Here is a 15,262-nt window from a genome sequence, read left to right as displayed (position 1 = left end):
CACTTACATATAAAGGCCCCAAAGCCACTTGATATTTGGAGACGCTTTTGTTTTTTAAAAACTGTGAGGGTGGCGAGCATTCCCTGAGCTGGGTGGGCGCTCTGCTCCACACGCAGTCTCGGGAATCAGAGTCTCCACGAGGAGGAAGTGGGAAGGACTTGCTCCCATGAACGACTCGCCATGCCCGGAATTCTTCTCCACTGTCTAACCCACACTGATCCCATCCCTAAAGACTGAGAGATGAAACTAAAACTTTTGGGAACACCTTCAAACAACGACATCCAGAATTTTCCATTATACAATCCTCATGAATGAAACTCAGAATGACCCCCACCCCCCACTAGACTGCTCCAGAAAACACAGGTAAACAGAAAGGTCTCTTGGGCTCCATGCTGTTTGACACCATATTCACCAAGTGCAGGTTGGGGTAGTAATCTTTTTTTTTTTTAATTTATTTTATTTTATTTATTCATTTTAGAAAGGAGGGAGAGAGAGAGCGAGAGAGGAGAGAGAGAGAGAGGAGAGAGATAGAGAGAGAAGGGGGGGAGCAGGAAGCATCAACTCCCATATGTGCCTTCTTGACCAGGGAAGCCCAGGGTTTCGAACCGGCGACCTCAGCATTTCCAGGTCGACGCTTTATCCACTGCACCACCACAGGTCAGGCCAAGTAATCTTTAGAAATATACACTAGACCAAACTTTTCAACTCTAGGGCTTCTTTCAAAAATTCTAGAGTTTGACTACACCTTTTCAATAGGAAAGAAACAGAAAATCATACTCCCAACAGAGTTCCTAAGTTTATACTCACAAGTACCTGATACAAACTTTCTACTGGGAATGATTTCTAAAGATGGATCAAAAATATTGGCCTGTTACTCCATTTGTAAATTCTCAGTCATAGAGAAAGCTAACAACATCTCATTCTCTTTAGAGTAGACACTGGGATCTTGTACTCTTTAAGAACAATACCTACTGGAAGGAGGATGTAAACTATGGATCGTGTCTGTCACCAGAATGGGGGGACTGGAAGGATCTTGCAGGTGAACAGTGTGTGCAGGAACTAGGAGGGCAGACCAAGACTCAGTCAAGCAAAAAGTACTATTAGTTAAATATTTAATGGGTTGTTTCTTACTCTCATTTGAGGTCAAATGTTGGACTATCAAGTTGGGCAGGGGTTCTATATTTTGCAGACAATTAAGTCTTTTGTGTAATACATAAAATATTACATTTATATAAAAGTTATAGAACTTTGAGTGTAATATCACTGTTTTGGAGGAGTTGGGCTCTATTACTACTTTAAAATGTGCTGTTTGGTCTTAGCAAAGATTCACTTAGTGGAAGGCCCTGGGGCAGTCCCCAACAATAACAATAATAATAAAAACACTTGTATAAAAAATACAACGTACTTAACAACTCATTTTTAAAAACCATAATGTCAAGCAATGGTCCTAGAATCAAGAACTGCTTTTTATATAAATTAAATTTTAAAATTCTCAAAATAAGAGAAAAATAATAAATATTGACTTTTTTAGACATTTACAAAATTATAGAAAACTTACTTCCCTTTAAATATAGTGTAACATTTTTTTCCAAGTATTTACCCAAATTCAGTGTTTTTAAAAAACCAGTATTATAGTGCTTTCCTTAAATATTTTAAAGTAGGCTTTGACTTAAAAAGTAAAAGCAAGAGTAATGATGAAAACTGGAACAGAAGGTGTTGCCTGTAACTACAATCAATTTTCTTTTTAAAACAGTTTAGAAAATAAATCCTCTAATCATGAGACGTGAACTTACCAGGCTATACTGACTGCTACTAACTCGTAGATTGTTTTATTTGAAACAGTCATTGTCTCTAGCCTATCTTATCATTACTATACATGGGCCACTTGCAATGAGCTTCATAAGAGCAAAATGAAAAAGGGAATGCCTGATTCAAAAAAACTAGCACTTTGTCTGCATGAAACTAGCTCAACTGTCTGAAAAATGAAATATTCAGCCACTGCAGACCTATTTTGGTCTCCAGGACACTAATAATTCATTTCCCCCCCTTAAACTACCTGCCCATTTTAATCCTATTCCGACCAGAACTTTAAAAAGTTGAATCAATTTAGATTGCTCAACATTGCTTTGAATTAAATTTTGTTATTTTTTTTTTCCTGAAGCTGGAAACAGGGAGAGACAGTCAGACAGACTCCCGCATGCGCCCGACCGGGATCCACCCGGCACGCCCACCATGGGGCGACGCTCTGCCCACCAGGGGGCGATGCTCTGCCCATCCTGGGCGTCGCCATATTGCGACCAGAGCCACTCTAGCGCCTGGGGCAGAGGCCAAGGAGCCATCCCCAGCGCCCGGGCCATCTTTGCTCCAATGGAGCCTTGGCTGCGGGAGGGGAAGAGAGAGACAGAGAGGAAAGCGGGACGGAGGGGTGGAGAAGCAAATGGGCGCTTCTCCTGTGTGCCCTGGCCGGGAATCGAACCCGGGTCCTCTGCACGCTAGGAATGGCATTTATTATTTTACAGAGACGCTATAAATATTTCTCATAGATCAAAGGTCATGTTTTCAGTTATAAGAATATCCAAACTTAATTGTGTAGAATTAAGAGTATCTTCCACTGTACAACTGGACTTAATGTTCTACCAGGATTTATAGCTGGACTTTTTTTCCTCTATGGATTTTAATTTACTTCACCTTATGTTTGGTATCAACATTCCACTAACCTGTTTTCTAAACTGGTATCAGATCACATGCGACCAGCAAGGCAGAGCTATTCACCCAGAGCTGGCCCTGGAACGTTTGCAGTCAAACCTGTGTGTCACCATCCCATGGTAATGCATCAGTTTCCCTCTTCTGTTTAGAGAAGGACCAAAGTGAATGAAAGGTTTCCATCAGCTCAGCTGAAAACCATTTTCATGGGACTGTCAGTGAGGTCATGAGACAGAAGTAGAAAATTTTCTTTTCTGGACCTTTATTGTCCAACTTTTGAAGTGATGCGCAGGGTGTTCTAAATCACAGAACCTTCTACTCCTGCGGTCGATTTTCACTGAACAAAGGCGGAATTTTCTCTACATTCTATCAGTTTGTTTCCACTTCTGTAGACAATACCATGGACATTTTCATTTCTGCATTGAAATGGATTCTGTGTACTCCTTCCTAACGCATACTATTCATCCTGTACTTCAACTTGTGTTATATTTTAAATCTTTATTATCTGTTTTCTTAATGTCCAACCCTATGGGCTTCCTGACATTCATATGTGCTAATTTTGCTGGGAATCCAGGAAAATGTAGGATGGCACTTGGAGTATGTGTGTAAATACATTAAAAGAAAATATACTTTCTAATTCTGAATGAAAGAAAGCTAAAAGTGTCCAACCAAATCTTTATTCTGACTTCCCCCAAACTTAATTTTTTTTTGTATTTTTCTATAGCTGGAAACAGGGAGAGACAGTCAGACAGACTCCCGCATGCGCCCGACCGGGATCCACCCAGCACGCCCACCAGGGGGCAACACTCTGCCCCTCTGGGGCATCGCTCTGTCGTGACCAGAGCCACTCTAGCGCCTGGGACAGAGGCCAAGGAGCCATCCCCAGTGCCCAGGCCATCTTTGCTCCAATGGAGCCTCGCTGCGGGAGGGGAAGAGAGAGACAGAGAGGAAGGAGAGGGGGAGGGGTGGAGAAGCAGATAGCGCTTCTCCTGTGTGCCCTGGCTGGGAATCGAACCCGGGACTTCTGCACGCCAGGCCGACGCTCTACCACTGAGCCAACCGGCCAGGGCCCCAAACTAAATTTTTTATAAAATAAATAATAAAACTTTAAAGATCAAGATATTTGAAAGATTGCCCCATCTGGCTAACTCGGCTGGCTAGAGCATCATCCCGAAGTCCAGAGGTTGCTGGTTCGATCCCCAGTCAGGGCACATACAAGAACAAATCGATGTTCCTGTCTGTCTGTCTGTCTGTCTGTCTCTCTCTCTCTCTCTCCCCCCTCCCTTCCCCTCTCACTAAAATCAATAAAAATTTAAAGAAATGTTTGGAAGATTAAGCTAAGATTTAGACAGGCAAATGGAGAGAATAATTATAATGAAAAACAAATGCTAATTATTTCAAGAAATTGGAAAAAAAATCAAAACATTTACTATAAGGAGAAAGGAAATTGATTTCTAATGATTTTATGGCCATGGTACGATATGCTACACACATATGACTGGTTGGATTTGGCCTTGACTGAAACTTCTGCTTAAAAAGAATAAAAATGTAACCTGTTTGGGTTCAGGAATATTACACAGATTAGGTATAGGTAAAATGAACTGTAGGCGAGGCTGGATGTGTTACAAGGGCATTTCGTGCAGAGGTCAAAAAGCAGGAACACATGTATGTCCAGAATCGACAGTTCACTCTGGAGTCCTGTTCCTAAGAGCAGTTGGCCTCAACTTTGACTCCGTGCTGGGACCACCTGGGAACTTGAAAATGCTGCTCCTGGGGCCCCACACCCAGGTACTCGGATTGATTAGTCTGGGGTGCAGCTTGGACATTTGAATTTTCTAGATCTGCCCGGGTGATTCCACTGTGCAGCTAAGCAGGAGAAGAATACTGAATGAGAGCATTCCTTTGGAAGAAGGAATGGAAAGGAAGAAGACCACTTAGAAACATATGCAGGCATTTTCATCAACTAGAATGAATCCAGAGTGTACAGAGTTGAGAAATATGCTGAAGTCAACTCTGTCTAAAAAGATGGGCTTAGAGAGAAACCTGAATCAACCATAGTGAAAAATATTCTTGGATTGCCAAGGGGCATTTTACCCAGTGCCAAGTGACAGGATGTTTCCACCCAAAATGTTAGTTCTGTCCTGAGTAGGTCTGTCGGAAACACACTTTTATTTATTCATTTATTTTTATTTATTTTTATTTTTTTTGTATTTTTTCTGAAGTTGGAAACAGGGAGGCAGTCAGACAGACTCCTGCAGGCGCCCGACCGGGATCCACCTGGCACGCCCACCAGGGGGCGATGCTCTGCCACAATCAGAGCCATTCTAGCGCCTGAGGCAGAGGCCACAAAGCCATCCTCAGCGCCTGGACAAACTTTATTCCAATGGAGCCTTGGCTGTGGGAGGGGAAAAGAGAGACAGAGAGGAAGGAGAGGGGGAAGGGTGGAGAAGCAGATGGGCGCTTCTCCTGTGTGCCCTGGCTGGGAATCAAACCCAGGACTCCCGCACGCCAGGCCAATGCTCTACCACTGAGCCAACCGGCCAGGGCCAGGAAAAACACTTTTAAAAAGTAATCTAGCCTGACCTGTGGTGGCGCAGTGGATAAAGCGTTGACCTGGAAATGCTGAGGTCGCTGGTTCGAAACCCTGGGCTTGCCTGGTCAAGGCACATATGGGAGTTGATGCTGATGCTTCCAGCTCCTCCTCCCTTCTCTATCTCTCTCCCTCTCCTCTCTAAAATGAATAAATAAATAAATAAAAATTAAAAAAAAAAAAAAGTAATCTAGCTTCCTGAGTAGACTCTCCTACCAGATAGGATGTGTCCTCAGCCTGCAACAGACCCTCAATCTTAGGGCCAAGAGAGTAAGCTCCAAGCAGGCAAGGAACATGTCTGTCTTATTTACCACTGGAATCTGGCTCCTATTAGGCACTAAATGAATACTGTACTTGAGAAATGACTCCCTCACTTATCCATGGTCAAAGTTGCTCATGAGGTATAACTCAGTTCCCTGAGTACTGTGAGGGGCTCCTTTCCCATAGCTAATTAGATTTTGGGCCACACTGGAAGATGAAGTGAAGCCAGTATTCCATCATAACCCTATTATCTTATTAAAATTTTTTTTCATGTATTGGTGACACAACATTAAGCACCTGCCTGCTAGACTAAGGATCAATAAATCTGATCCTTTTCATTTCTAGCAAAATAGAAACAAAATAAAACCAGTTTCTTTGATTTTAGAAATATTATCGAATATATTTTTTTCTTCTAAGTTTCCAGTGAGATCTCCACTTTTGCCCTGTTCACAAAACCATCTAAATTTAGATCAGCCATGTGCCAGGTGAGAAATCTTTTCCCTGCCAACTGCAAAAAAATGACTTTGACATGCTGCCCACTTACTGACTGTAACCTGAGGTCTTTCTAGAAAAAAATTAACTTCAGCACAGTGATTTCTGAGGATATTCAAGTAATTTTGAAAACTCACAAAACCTCACCTTCTCCTCTTCCCAATGGGCCAGCAGCTTTCCTTTGTAGTCCGCTAAAGGGGCCCCTTTAGAAGCACACATTGTGCTGAACAGCAGTGTTCCTGTCACAGCGTGAGGGGCGGCAGCCAGCTGCACAGCAACACTGGGCTCCCCTCTGCGGCCAGGACACAGAGGAACTTGGGAAAGGCGCCCCCTGCTGGCGGGGAGCTTGGAGTGATGCCAATGGCTCAGAATCAGGGACAGCTAGAGCTCTATCACATTTGGTTTCTCCCCCTTATTTCCAGATTATTAAAGATCCTGTGCATTTGGAGAGAAAAGTGAGGGAAAGGATCTGTAGGAAATCTTTTATTATCTTATTAGGAGGCCTGAGTTTAGGCCCCGAGTCTGCCACTTGGTAGCCATGGAACCGTGGGCGTTACTTGACCTTCAGAACCTCACTTCCTCATCTGTAAAATGGGAATAATAATAGCAGCTACTTCTGCTGTGAAAATTACATTGAACAATACATGTAACACTTACCACAGTGCTTGTATACAGTCGGTCCTCAACAATTATTTACCGCTAGCTATCAAATACAGAGAATGAGCCATCACAAAAATAAATGTTACAAGAAAAAGGCATTTGCTAGAAAGGCCTGCTTTAGCAGCAAGGAATGCCCTGATTTGATTGTTTTTTTTCTGTGATTCTGTGAACCTGATCATTTAAAACACAGAAAATCTTTGGGTGGTCATTCTGGGCAGGGCCTGGTTATTTATAAGATTCACAAATCAACACTTGCCAGGGAGAGAATAAGAACAGAAAAGCCTATTCTTGGTATTTTCCTAAGCAATCTAAATGAACACTCCTACAAGTTAGAATAAGTGTTCAAAAAGTCCTAAAATGCCTCTCAAAGTCAAAGTTAACGAGGGGATAAACAGGAAATTCTAACATAGTATAAAACAGGGGTCCCCAAACTTTTTAGATAGGGGGCCAGCTCACTGTCCCTCAGACCGTTGAAGAGCCGCCACATACAGTGCTCCTCTCCCTGACCACCAATGAAAGAGGTTCCACTTCAGGAAGTGCAGGGGGGGGGGGGCGGATAAATGGCCTCAGGGGGCCGCATGCGGCCCGCAGGCCATAGTTTGGGGATGCCTGGAAATGTTTAAATATTGAATTTGTAGCAAGCATGGAGGCTTTTTGAAAAATTCATTACAAACTTCAGCAGAAATTATTTCAACCTTTGCAGCAGAATTCATATTGTAAGATCACAGGCTGGATGAGACCCAAAAACCCATCTAATCTAGACGTCTGTGTCGAGTCCCGCAGATGAAGTGACCAGCTCCGACCAGGCCATGGCCACCTTCCAGCTGTCCATTCCTGGCTTTTCTCACGGCACCATCCTGCCTCGCTCTCCAAACAACCTACAGAGAAACTAAGGACTACAGGCATAATGTTCTTATACCCTGTTGGAAATTTCCCGGTAAGAATTTTGAATTTGCAATTTTAAAAGTCAAGTACTAATTTAAGAAGTTCTGCTTTAAACAGTAGTGTCTCCAAAATGCTGGCTCTGAGCATTCGAAACACACACACACACACACTCACACACACACACACACACACTCACTCACTCACACACACACACTCACACACACACTCACTCACACACTCACACACACACACACTCACACTGTTACATCTGCACAGAGGTAATTTATGAATTCAAAGTCACATTCATTATATTAAACATGGTCTACAGAAGAGTATTTAATTTCCAACTGTTCTACATTAAAAAAGATAATACAAAAAATAGAAAAAAAGCTTACCTCAAAAATTTCAAAGCCATAAATGTCCAACACACCCATGACCTTCTTTCTCACTTTTGTCTGTGCCTTCAAAAGTTTCAAATTGATGGGTTAATTTAGGCATGAAAAATAACACTAAAAGCATACCAAACAACAGAAACATATTATTACTAGTTAACTGTATTTCATAACTAGGATAACTGTAAATTTGTGTTTTTTTTTAATGTCTGAAATAAGACATTGGTATGGAATTTTAATTTTAATAGATAATTTATTTAAAGGAGGCACTAGTGGTGCTTAATTATAAAAAAGAATCACTGAATCTCACAACAGGTAGGGTCTTTTAAAATCACCTAACCCAAAACCCTCATTTGATTTAAAATACCTTTTAACTTAATGTTATACTCTGAATATCATTTATTACAACTGATTTATTTGGTTATAGAGGTTCAGTACCTTAATGCTTTCATTGATTCGATTTACCAACCATGAAAACAACCTGCTGTAGAGGTTTTTAGCCAAAGCATCGCGGGCATAATAAGCCTATTAAAAAGAAAAAGAAAAACTCAATACCCACAACGATCACAACACTTAACTTCAATAAAATAAGATATTTAAAAAATAATTAAAGTTCTATTATTTCACATTTCTTTTCAGAGTCAGTTCTCATTACACTCTGGATGAACAGTAAAACCATTCAGAGAATTAGGCAAATTGTTTATACTCAGTTATACTTTCTGCATCTCAGGAACCTCATTCTAAATATTGCTGGAAAGCTTTCTCCACAGGGATCTGCATCTCAATGTTATATATATTCAGTAGAACAGAAACAGATCAGAGACAATTTAAAAATCCAAAAAAAGGGGAATAGTTGAAAAAATAAACACCATTGAAAGAGAAGTTCTAGAGTCATCACAGAATAATCATTATGAAAATTAGGAGATGAGCCAAACCTGGTGGTAGCGCAGTGGATAGAGCATCAGACTGGGACGCAGAGGACCCAGGTTCGAAATCCCAATGTCACTAGCTTAAGCACGGGGTCATTGGCTTGAGCATGGGATTATAGACATGACCCCATAGACACTGGCTTGAGCCCAAAAGTTACCAGCTTGAAGCCCAAGGTTGTTGGCCTGAGCCCAAGGTTACTGGCTTGAGCAAGGGGTCACTTGCTTTGCTGGAGCCCCCCAGTCAAGGCACATATGAGAAAGCAATCAATGGACAACTAAGGAGATGCAGTGAAGAATTGATACTACTCATCTCTCTCCCTTCCTGTCTGTCTATCCCTGTATGTCCCTCTCTCTGTCTCTCTCTCTCTGTCACAAAGAAGAAAGAGAGAGAGAGAGAGAAAGAAAGAAAGAAGAATAGAAAGCAAGCAAATCAGGTGATGAAAATGCTTATATTATGTTTTGTAAAACTAAAAAATTGTATACTTAATACAATGACAACTTTTTTTTTATTAAAGTTAGAGTTGCAGAGATATAGAGACAGACTTCCACATGCACCCTGACCATGCAGGGGGATCCACCTGGCACTCCCCTGTCTGGGGTAAATGTTCTGCCCATCTGGGGCTGCTCACAAAACAGAGCTATTTTTTTTTTTTTTTAAAGATTTTTTTTTTTATTTTTTTTTATTCATTTTAGAAAGGAGAGAGAGAGGGAGAGAGAGAGAAGGGGGGAGGAGCAGGAAGCATCAACTCCCGTATGTGCCTTGACCAGGCAAGCCCAGGGTTTTGAACCGGCAACCTCAGCATTTCCAGGTCAACGCTTTATCCACTGCGCCACCACAGGTCAGGCAAAACAGAGCTATTTTTAACGCCTGAAATGGAGGCTCAACAGAGTCATCCTCAGCATCCGGGGCCGATGCACTCAAAACAATTGAGCCATGGCTACAGGAAGAGAAGAGAGAGAGAAGAGGAGGAGGATGTGGGGAGAAGAAGCAGATGGTCACCTCTCTTGTGTGCCCTGACTGGGAATCGAACCCAGGACTTCCACACGTTGGGCCAATGCTCTACTGCTCAGCTCATTAGCCAGGGCCATACCTCTATTTTTTTTTTAATTTTTAAAATGTTTTATTTATTGATTTTACAGCACAGGGGAACACGAGGTATTAACTCATAGTTGCTTCACTTTAGTTGTTCATTGATTGCTTGTCAACTGTGCCTTGACCAGGCAAGCCTACGGTTTTGGACTGGCAATCTCAGCATTCCAGGTCAATGCTGTATCCACTGTGCCACCACAGGTCAGGCAATGACAACGATCTTCTAAACCACTACATAAAGGAAAGAAAATTCAAAGGAAATACATTAAAATGGCTTCACTCCATCTTTTGAGCTTTTTTTAAAGTCTTCCATAATGAGCAGTATAGTAATAACGTTGTTGGACAATGTGTTGTATAATAATAAAAAATCCTTTTATTTGCTTCTTTATTTGAAAGTTGTTCAGAGCCGCTCAATAAAGAAGAGGTAGAAAATATATATAACTCTATGACCTTGACTCAGAATCAAAAAACTGGAGACAGAGAGGTTTGGTGTGGAGAACCTAACAGCCCTTACAGGCACTGGGTGCCGGGCGTGTGACACCAGTGCCCCCAGAGGAGGCCTCACCATGGGCATCGGGCGCCGCAGGAGAGGAAAGCTAGAGGTTCTGGGGCTGCTCTTAACCTAACAGCCCTTACAGGCACTGGGTGCCGGGCATGTGACACCAGTGCCCCCAGAGGAGGCCTCACCATGGGCATCGGGCGCTGCAGGAGAGGAAAGCTAGAGGTTCTGGGGCTGCTCTTAACCTAACAGCCCTTACAGGCACTGGGTGCCGGGCGTGTGACACCAGTGCCCCCAGAGGAGGCCGAGCCAAGGGCATCGGCCGCCGCAGGAGAGGAAAGCTAGAGGTTCTGGGGCTGCTCTTAATCTTAAATATTCCAGCCCAATGTGAGCATTTCACTGTATTTCACAGTAAGTTGGGTACTGCTGTTAAAGAAAATCATTACATTTTTATTTTGTGAAGAACGCAATTAGGTTATATGGAAATTCTTTTTCCACATTGCTTCCCAATTGAAATGTAACAACTTCAATAATCCATTCACATCCCTGACAACATAATGCAGCTGAAAAAAGAGCACCTTTCCCCTTCATCTCATATTTCCAGGCTAATCCCAGATCCCCCCTCCCTAAATCTCAGGCAGCCACTCCAGCTCGGGTTTAAAGAATCTACCCGGAAGTTGCCAAATAAATAAATAAATAAATCCACTAAACAAAGCTGTGGGGGAGGGGGACTCAGGGGAGGATGATTCTGTAGCAGAAAATGCATGTAAAACACTTGAAACACTAGCACACAGAAAAAGATTTTAACTAAATTTTTAAATATTATAAATATTTTTTAAAGTTTTAATAAATTTAAGTATATACCTTCCCGCCAGTACCCTTTCTTCTAGTTTTTACTTTCTCTAAACTAGGTAATTTTAATTGCCCAGGGTAGAACCTGACACATAGTAAGTCTACAAATGTATTTATATTATGATTTTTGAAGTATCCTCTTCCTCTATTACTACCTCATGAGCCTTTATTATTCTTTAATTCTTTCTCTTCTTATAAACTCCAGTTATCTCAAAACACCACATAATCTCAAACTACTCTGCACTTGTAAACAGATCCTTTTTCAATGCAACGCCATCCAGTTTTCTTCAGTTGTATGCTACCTGCTACTAACAAACCACCATTTCGATATGCAACTGAATAGAGACAACCTATTCTGGTAAACTGCTATAATTAATCTTCCTCACTTCCTTCAAGCAAATAAATATTTATTCCAGAAGTCTCAATCTCAAATGCTTCCGGGGACTGCCTGACAGAAATGAACAGGAAGTAGTGGAATCGGCAGGGCTGGAGGGTGCAATCCAGGTTAAAGGCACTCAAATTCAAAATTCAAAAAGCAAGCAAGCAATAAATAAATAATAAATAAATAAATAAATAAATGCAGGAAAAAACTACACTTTAGTCAAAGAAAATATACCCATTGAATTATATTTGGCCCCAGGAGCTGCAAATTTTCCACCTGGGACGTCCTGAGTCTGAGTCATGCCATGTACTCTCCACACCGATACCCTCCAATGTAAGTGCCGAACTGTTCGTCCCACTTAAGGATAAGCAGTGAGGTGTGTAGAAATAAGGGAATACTGTACACCCGGTGTGCTGACAGCATCTCAGGTGCTCACCACATATGAACAGACCACGCATTTCTGAGCCTGTGTGAAGCTCGCTGCGGAACGTGCTGCAGAAGCGACCCGCGTCAGGAGTGGCCCTGGACAATACATGTGAAAAGACACAAGAGATGCATGGACATGGCGGCCACCCTCCAGGAGCTTTCAGGGAAGCATGGGAGATCAAACCATCAGAGAGCAGTGCCAAACTGCAGGAGTGCAAGGAGTGGAGAGAAGGGGAAGTCAGGGGGCTGCTGTGGTCAAGGAGGGCTCCCCGGATGAGGTGGGCCATTTGGAGATGCAGAGGCATGAGCGGTGACATGTGGAGTGCGGGACAAGCAGGAGCAAGGGCACTAGGTGAAAATGAGTCTGGCATTTAGAGAACGAGCAGGGAATAAACCGAGATAAACTGGGCAGGTCAGCTTACAGCGGGCCTTGGAAGTCAAGGAGAAAGCATGTGACAGAAGCTGAATGATAACTCTGTCTTCAGTTTCTATTACTTCAATATTAACCCTCATATCGGGGGAAAGATCTAAATGCCTTGGGGAAAACGAGGCATGAGGCAATAAAGATGATAACGGGGCCCGAGAATTGAAGCTATGGGGAAAAGTTAATAAAACAAATCACTTCTCACTGGAATCAAAACCTCTAGGCAGAAACAAATACTCTGAACCCTACCTACACTGAAAAAAGCAAGCGTGGATAAGGAGCTGAATAATCAAGGATCTCAAGCCAAATTCTTTTATGCCAAAGGTTACAGGAATGTGAAAAAGTTTACACAAGGATGCAAGGTAACTCAAGCTTATAAAGTAAGAGGCACACGGGCCTTACTTCTGTAAAGAATGATTCAAGAGCCAGAGTAAAACACATAATAGAAACAGGCCAAAATATATCTATACAGATTTCACATAAGGATATTTCTCAAGGGCTCCTTAAATAACAAAGGTTTTTTTCATCACATCGCTATACGCCTAACAATTTCTACTCTGGCTATTTAAAATGTGTAAACTCAGTGTGACCTTCTATTACAGTGGCTCTCAAAACGTGGTCGGTCCCTGAATCACCAGAAGGACCGGTGAAAACAGAATTATTTTGGGGACTAAGGCAGCAATCACCATGAGCATAAGCAAATCCAACTAAGATCAATGGGTCTATAATCTTCACACAACATCAGAGTGGTTAACTCTTCTGCAGACCCACACGGAATTTCTGGTGGACTGGTCCACAGACCGGCGTTGAAATATACTGGTCCAAGCCATAGAACAAAGAGCTTACACTGAAAAGGGGCTCTAGAAGCTGCCTAGGTACTCATGCACATATTCATCCATCCATCCATCCATCCATTTAACTTAAACTGAAGAAGAGTAGTAAGAGACTCAGATTAGTGGCTTAGAAAGACTTCACTGGTCTCACTGTGGAGGATGAAGGGGGTACAATAAGAAAGGAAGGAAGGCCAATTTGGCCGGTTGATCACAAACTGGTTTCTCCCACTGTCTTCTCTAAATCAGTAATGGCAATTCTGTATTTTTAGTTGCTTGAGGTAAAAAAAAATGTTGGGAGTCGTCCTTGACTCTTCTCTTCATCTCATACCACATACCAAGCTACCGGCAGATTTTATTGGCTCTAACTTCAAATGTATCCAGACGTGACCACTTCTCACTCTACTGCTGCTCACACCTGGCTCATGCCACCTTCCTCTGAGTTAGCATACAATGCCTCACAGCTCCCCAATGCTATGAAGTCAATGTCTGCATGCCCCCCAAATTCACATACTGAAGCCCTAATCCCCAAAGTGATGACATTTGGAGGTAGGGCCTTTAGGAGGCAATTAGATTTAGATGTGGTCATGAGCTCACATGACTGGACTGGTGCCCTTAAGAGGATGGAACACAGTGTGTGCAAAGATGATGCTCACTTTCCCTCTCTCTCTGTCTCTCACTCTGCCATGTTAGAAAGAAACAGCAAGAAGATGACCATCTGTAAACCAGAAAGAGGACCCTAAACAAGAACCCAACCATATTGGCATCCTGATCTCAGACTTCAGACTTCTAGCCTCCAGAACTGTGAGAAATAAATGTTTTCTGGTTAAACCACTCAATCTGCACTACACGGTTAGAGCAGCCTGAGCGGACTAGGACAGCCGGCTTTTACTCCCTTTCCTCTACCCTGTCTGCTGATGATCTACGAGGCTGATCGTGCCACTCCTGCTCCAGGCTCTCTAGCCCCCCCTCCTCGCTCAGTCCCAGCTTCCCCGTCCCCAGCACTACGGCCCTCCCCGACTCTGCTCTGCTTTTTCTCTTTGTGTGCTGCACTCACAACCTGCCCACAGGCCATACGAACTTATTTTCTAGGTTTCCTGGCTATTGTCTGGCTCTTCCTGCCAAAATCTGGAGCTCCGTGACAGCAGGAACCTCTACCTGTTTAGTTGACTGCTGTGCACCCAGTGTGTGGAATGATGCCTGGAATACAGTACGTCAGTTAAGAAACTAGCCTGCAAAATAAAATTTGTTTCCGCTGATATAAAACGATCAAAAGTTTCTTTAAAACTCACTTCTGGACATTATGTTTCACCCACCTGAGCCACGTTCAGTGTCGTTGAAACTTTCTCCTGCTTGGCCTCAACTGTCCGGAAACTGAATGCTCGTTCTAGGACTGACTGATCAATGCCAGTCAACTCACAAATTTCTTTTAACTCTGTTGGGGGAAAGGGACAGAGAAAGTGACTATATATGTGCTGCTAATAATCACTTTGGCCCTGGCCGGTTGGCTCAGTGGTAGAGCGTCGGCCTGGCGTGCAGAAGTCCAGGGTTCGATTCCCGGCCAGGGCACACAGGAGAAGCGCCCATCTGCTTCTCCACCCCTCCCCCTCTCCTTCCTCTCTGTCTCTCTCTTCCCCTCCCGCAGCCAAGGCTCTATTGGAGCAAAGATGGCCCGGGCGCTGGGGATGGCTCCTTGGCCTCTGCCCCAGGCGCTAGAGTGGCTCCGGTCGCAACAGAGCGATGGCTCCGGAGGGGCAGAGCATTGCTCCGGTGGGCAGAGCGTCGCCCCCTGGTGGGCGTGCCGGGTGGATCCCGGTCGGGTGCATGCAGGAGTCTGTCTCTCCCCG

General features: G+C 43.2%; 1 protein-coding gene across 6 annotated transcripts in view; it reads right to left on the bottom strand.

The window, feature by feature from the left end:
* MYO1B (myosin IB) overlaps window positions 1-15,262 on the bottom strand; it is a 338,630-nt gene that overhangs the window by 46,167 nt on the left and 277,201 nt on the right. For all 6 annotated transcript variants that reach the window (XM_066346377.1, XM_066346373.1, XM_066346374.1 and 3 more), the window contains 3 exons: window positions 14,732-14,850; window positions 8,422-8,508; window positions 7,987-8,052 (listed from right to left, as the gene is read on the bottom strand). In XM_066346377.1, coding sequence (XP_066202474.1) covers window positions 7,987-8,052; window positions 8,422-8,508; window positions 14,732-14,850 — 272 coding nt within the window. The remainder of the gene's footprint in view (window positions 1-7,986; window positions 8,053-8,421; window positions 8,509-14,731; window positions 14,851-15,262) is intronic.

Source organism: Saccopteryx leptura, chromosome 7, assembly GCF_036850995.1.
Source record: "Saccopteryx leptura isolate mSacLep1 chromosome 7, mSacLep1_pri_phased_curated, whole genome shotgun sequence".
NCBI classification, from domain to species: Eukaryota; Metazoa; Chordata; class Mammalia; order Chiroptera; family Emballonuridae; genus Saccopteryx; species Saccopteryx leptura.
The sequence above is the reverse complement of the archived record's forward strand: the minus strand, read 5'-3'. Positions and strand labels throughout refer to the sequence as shown.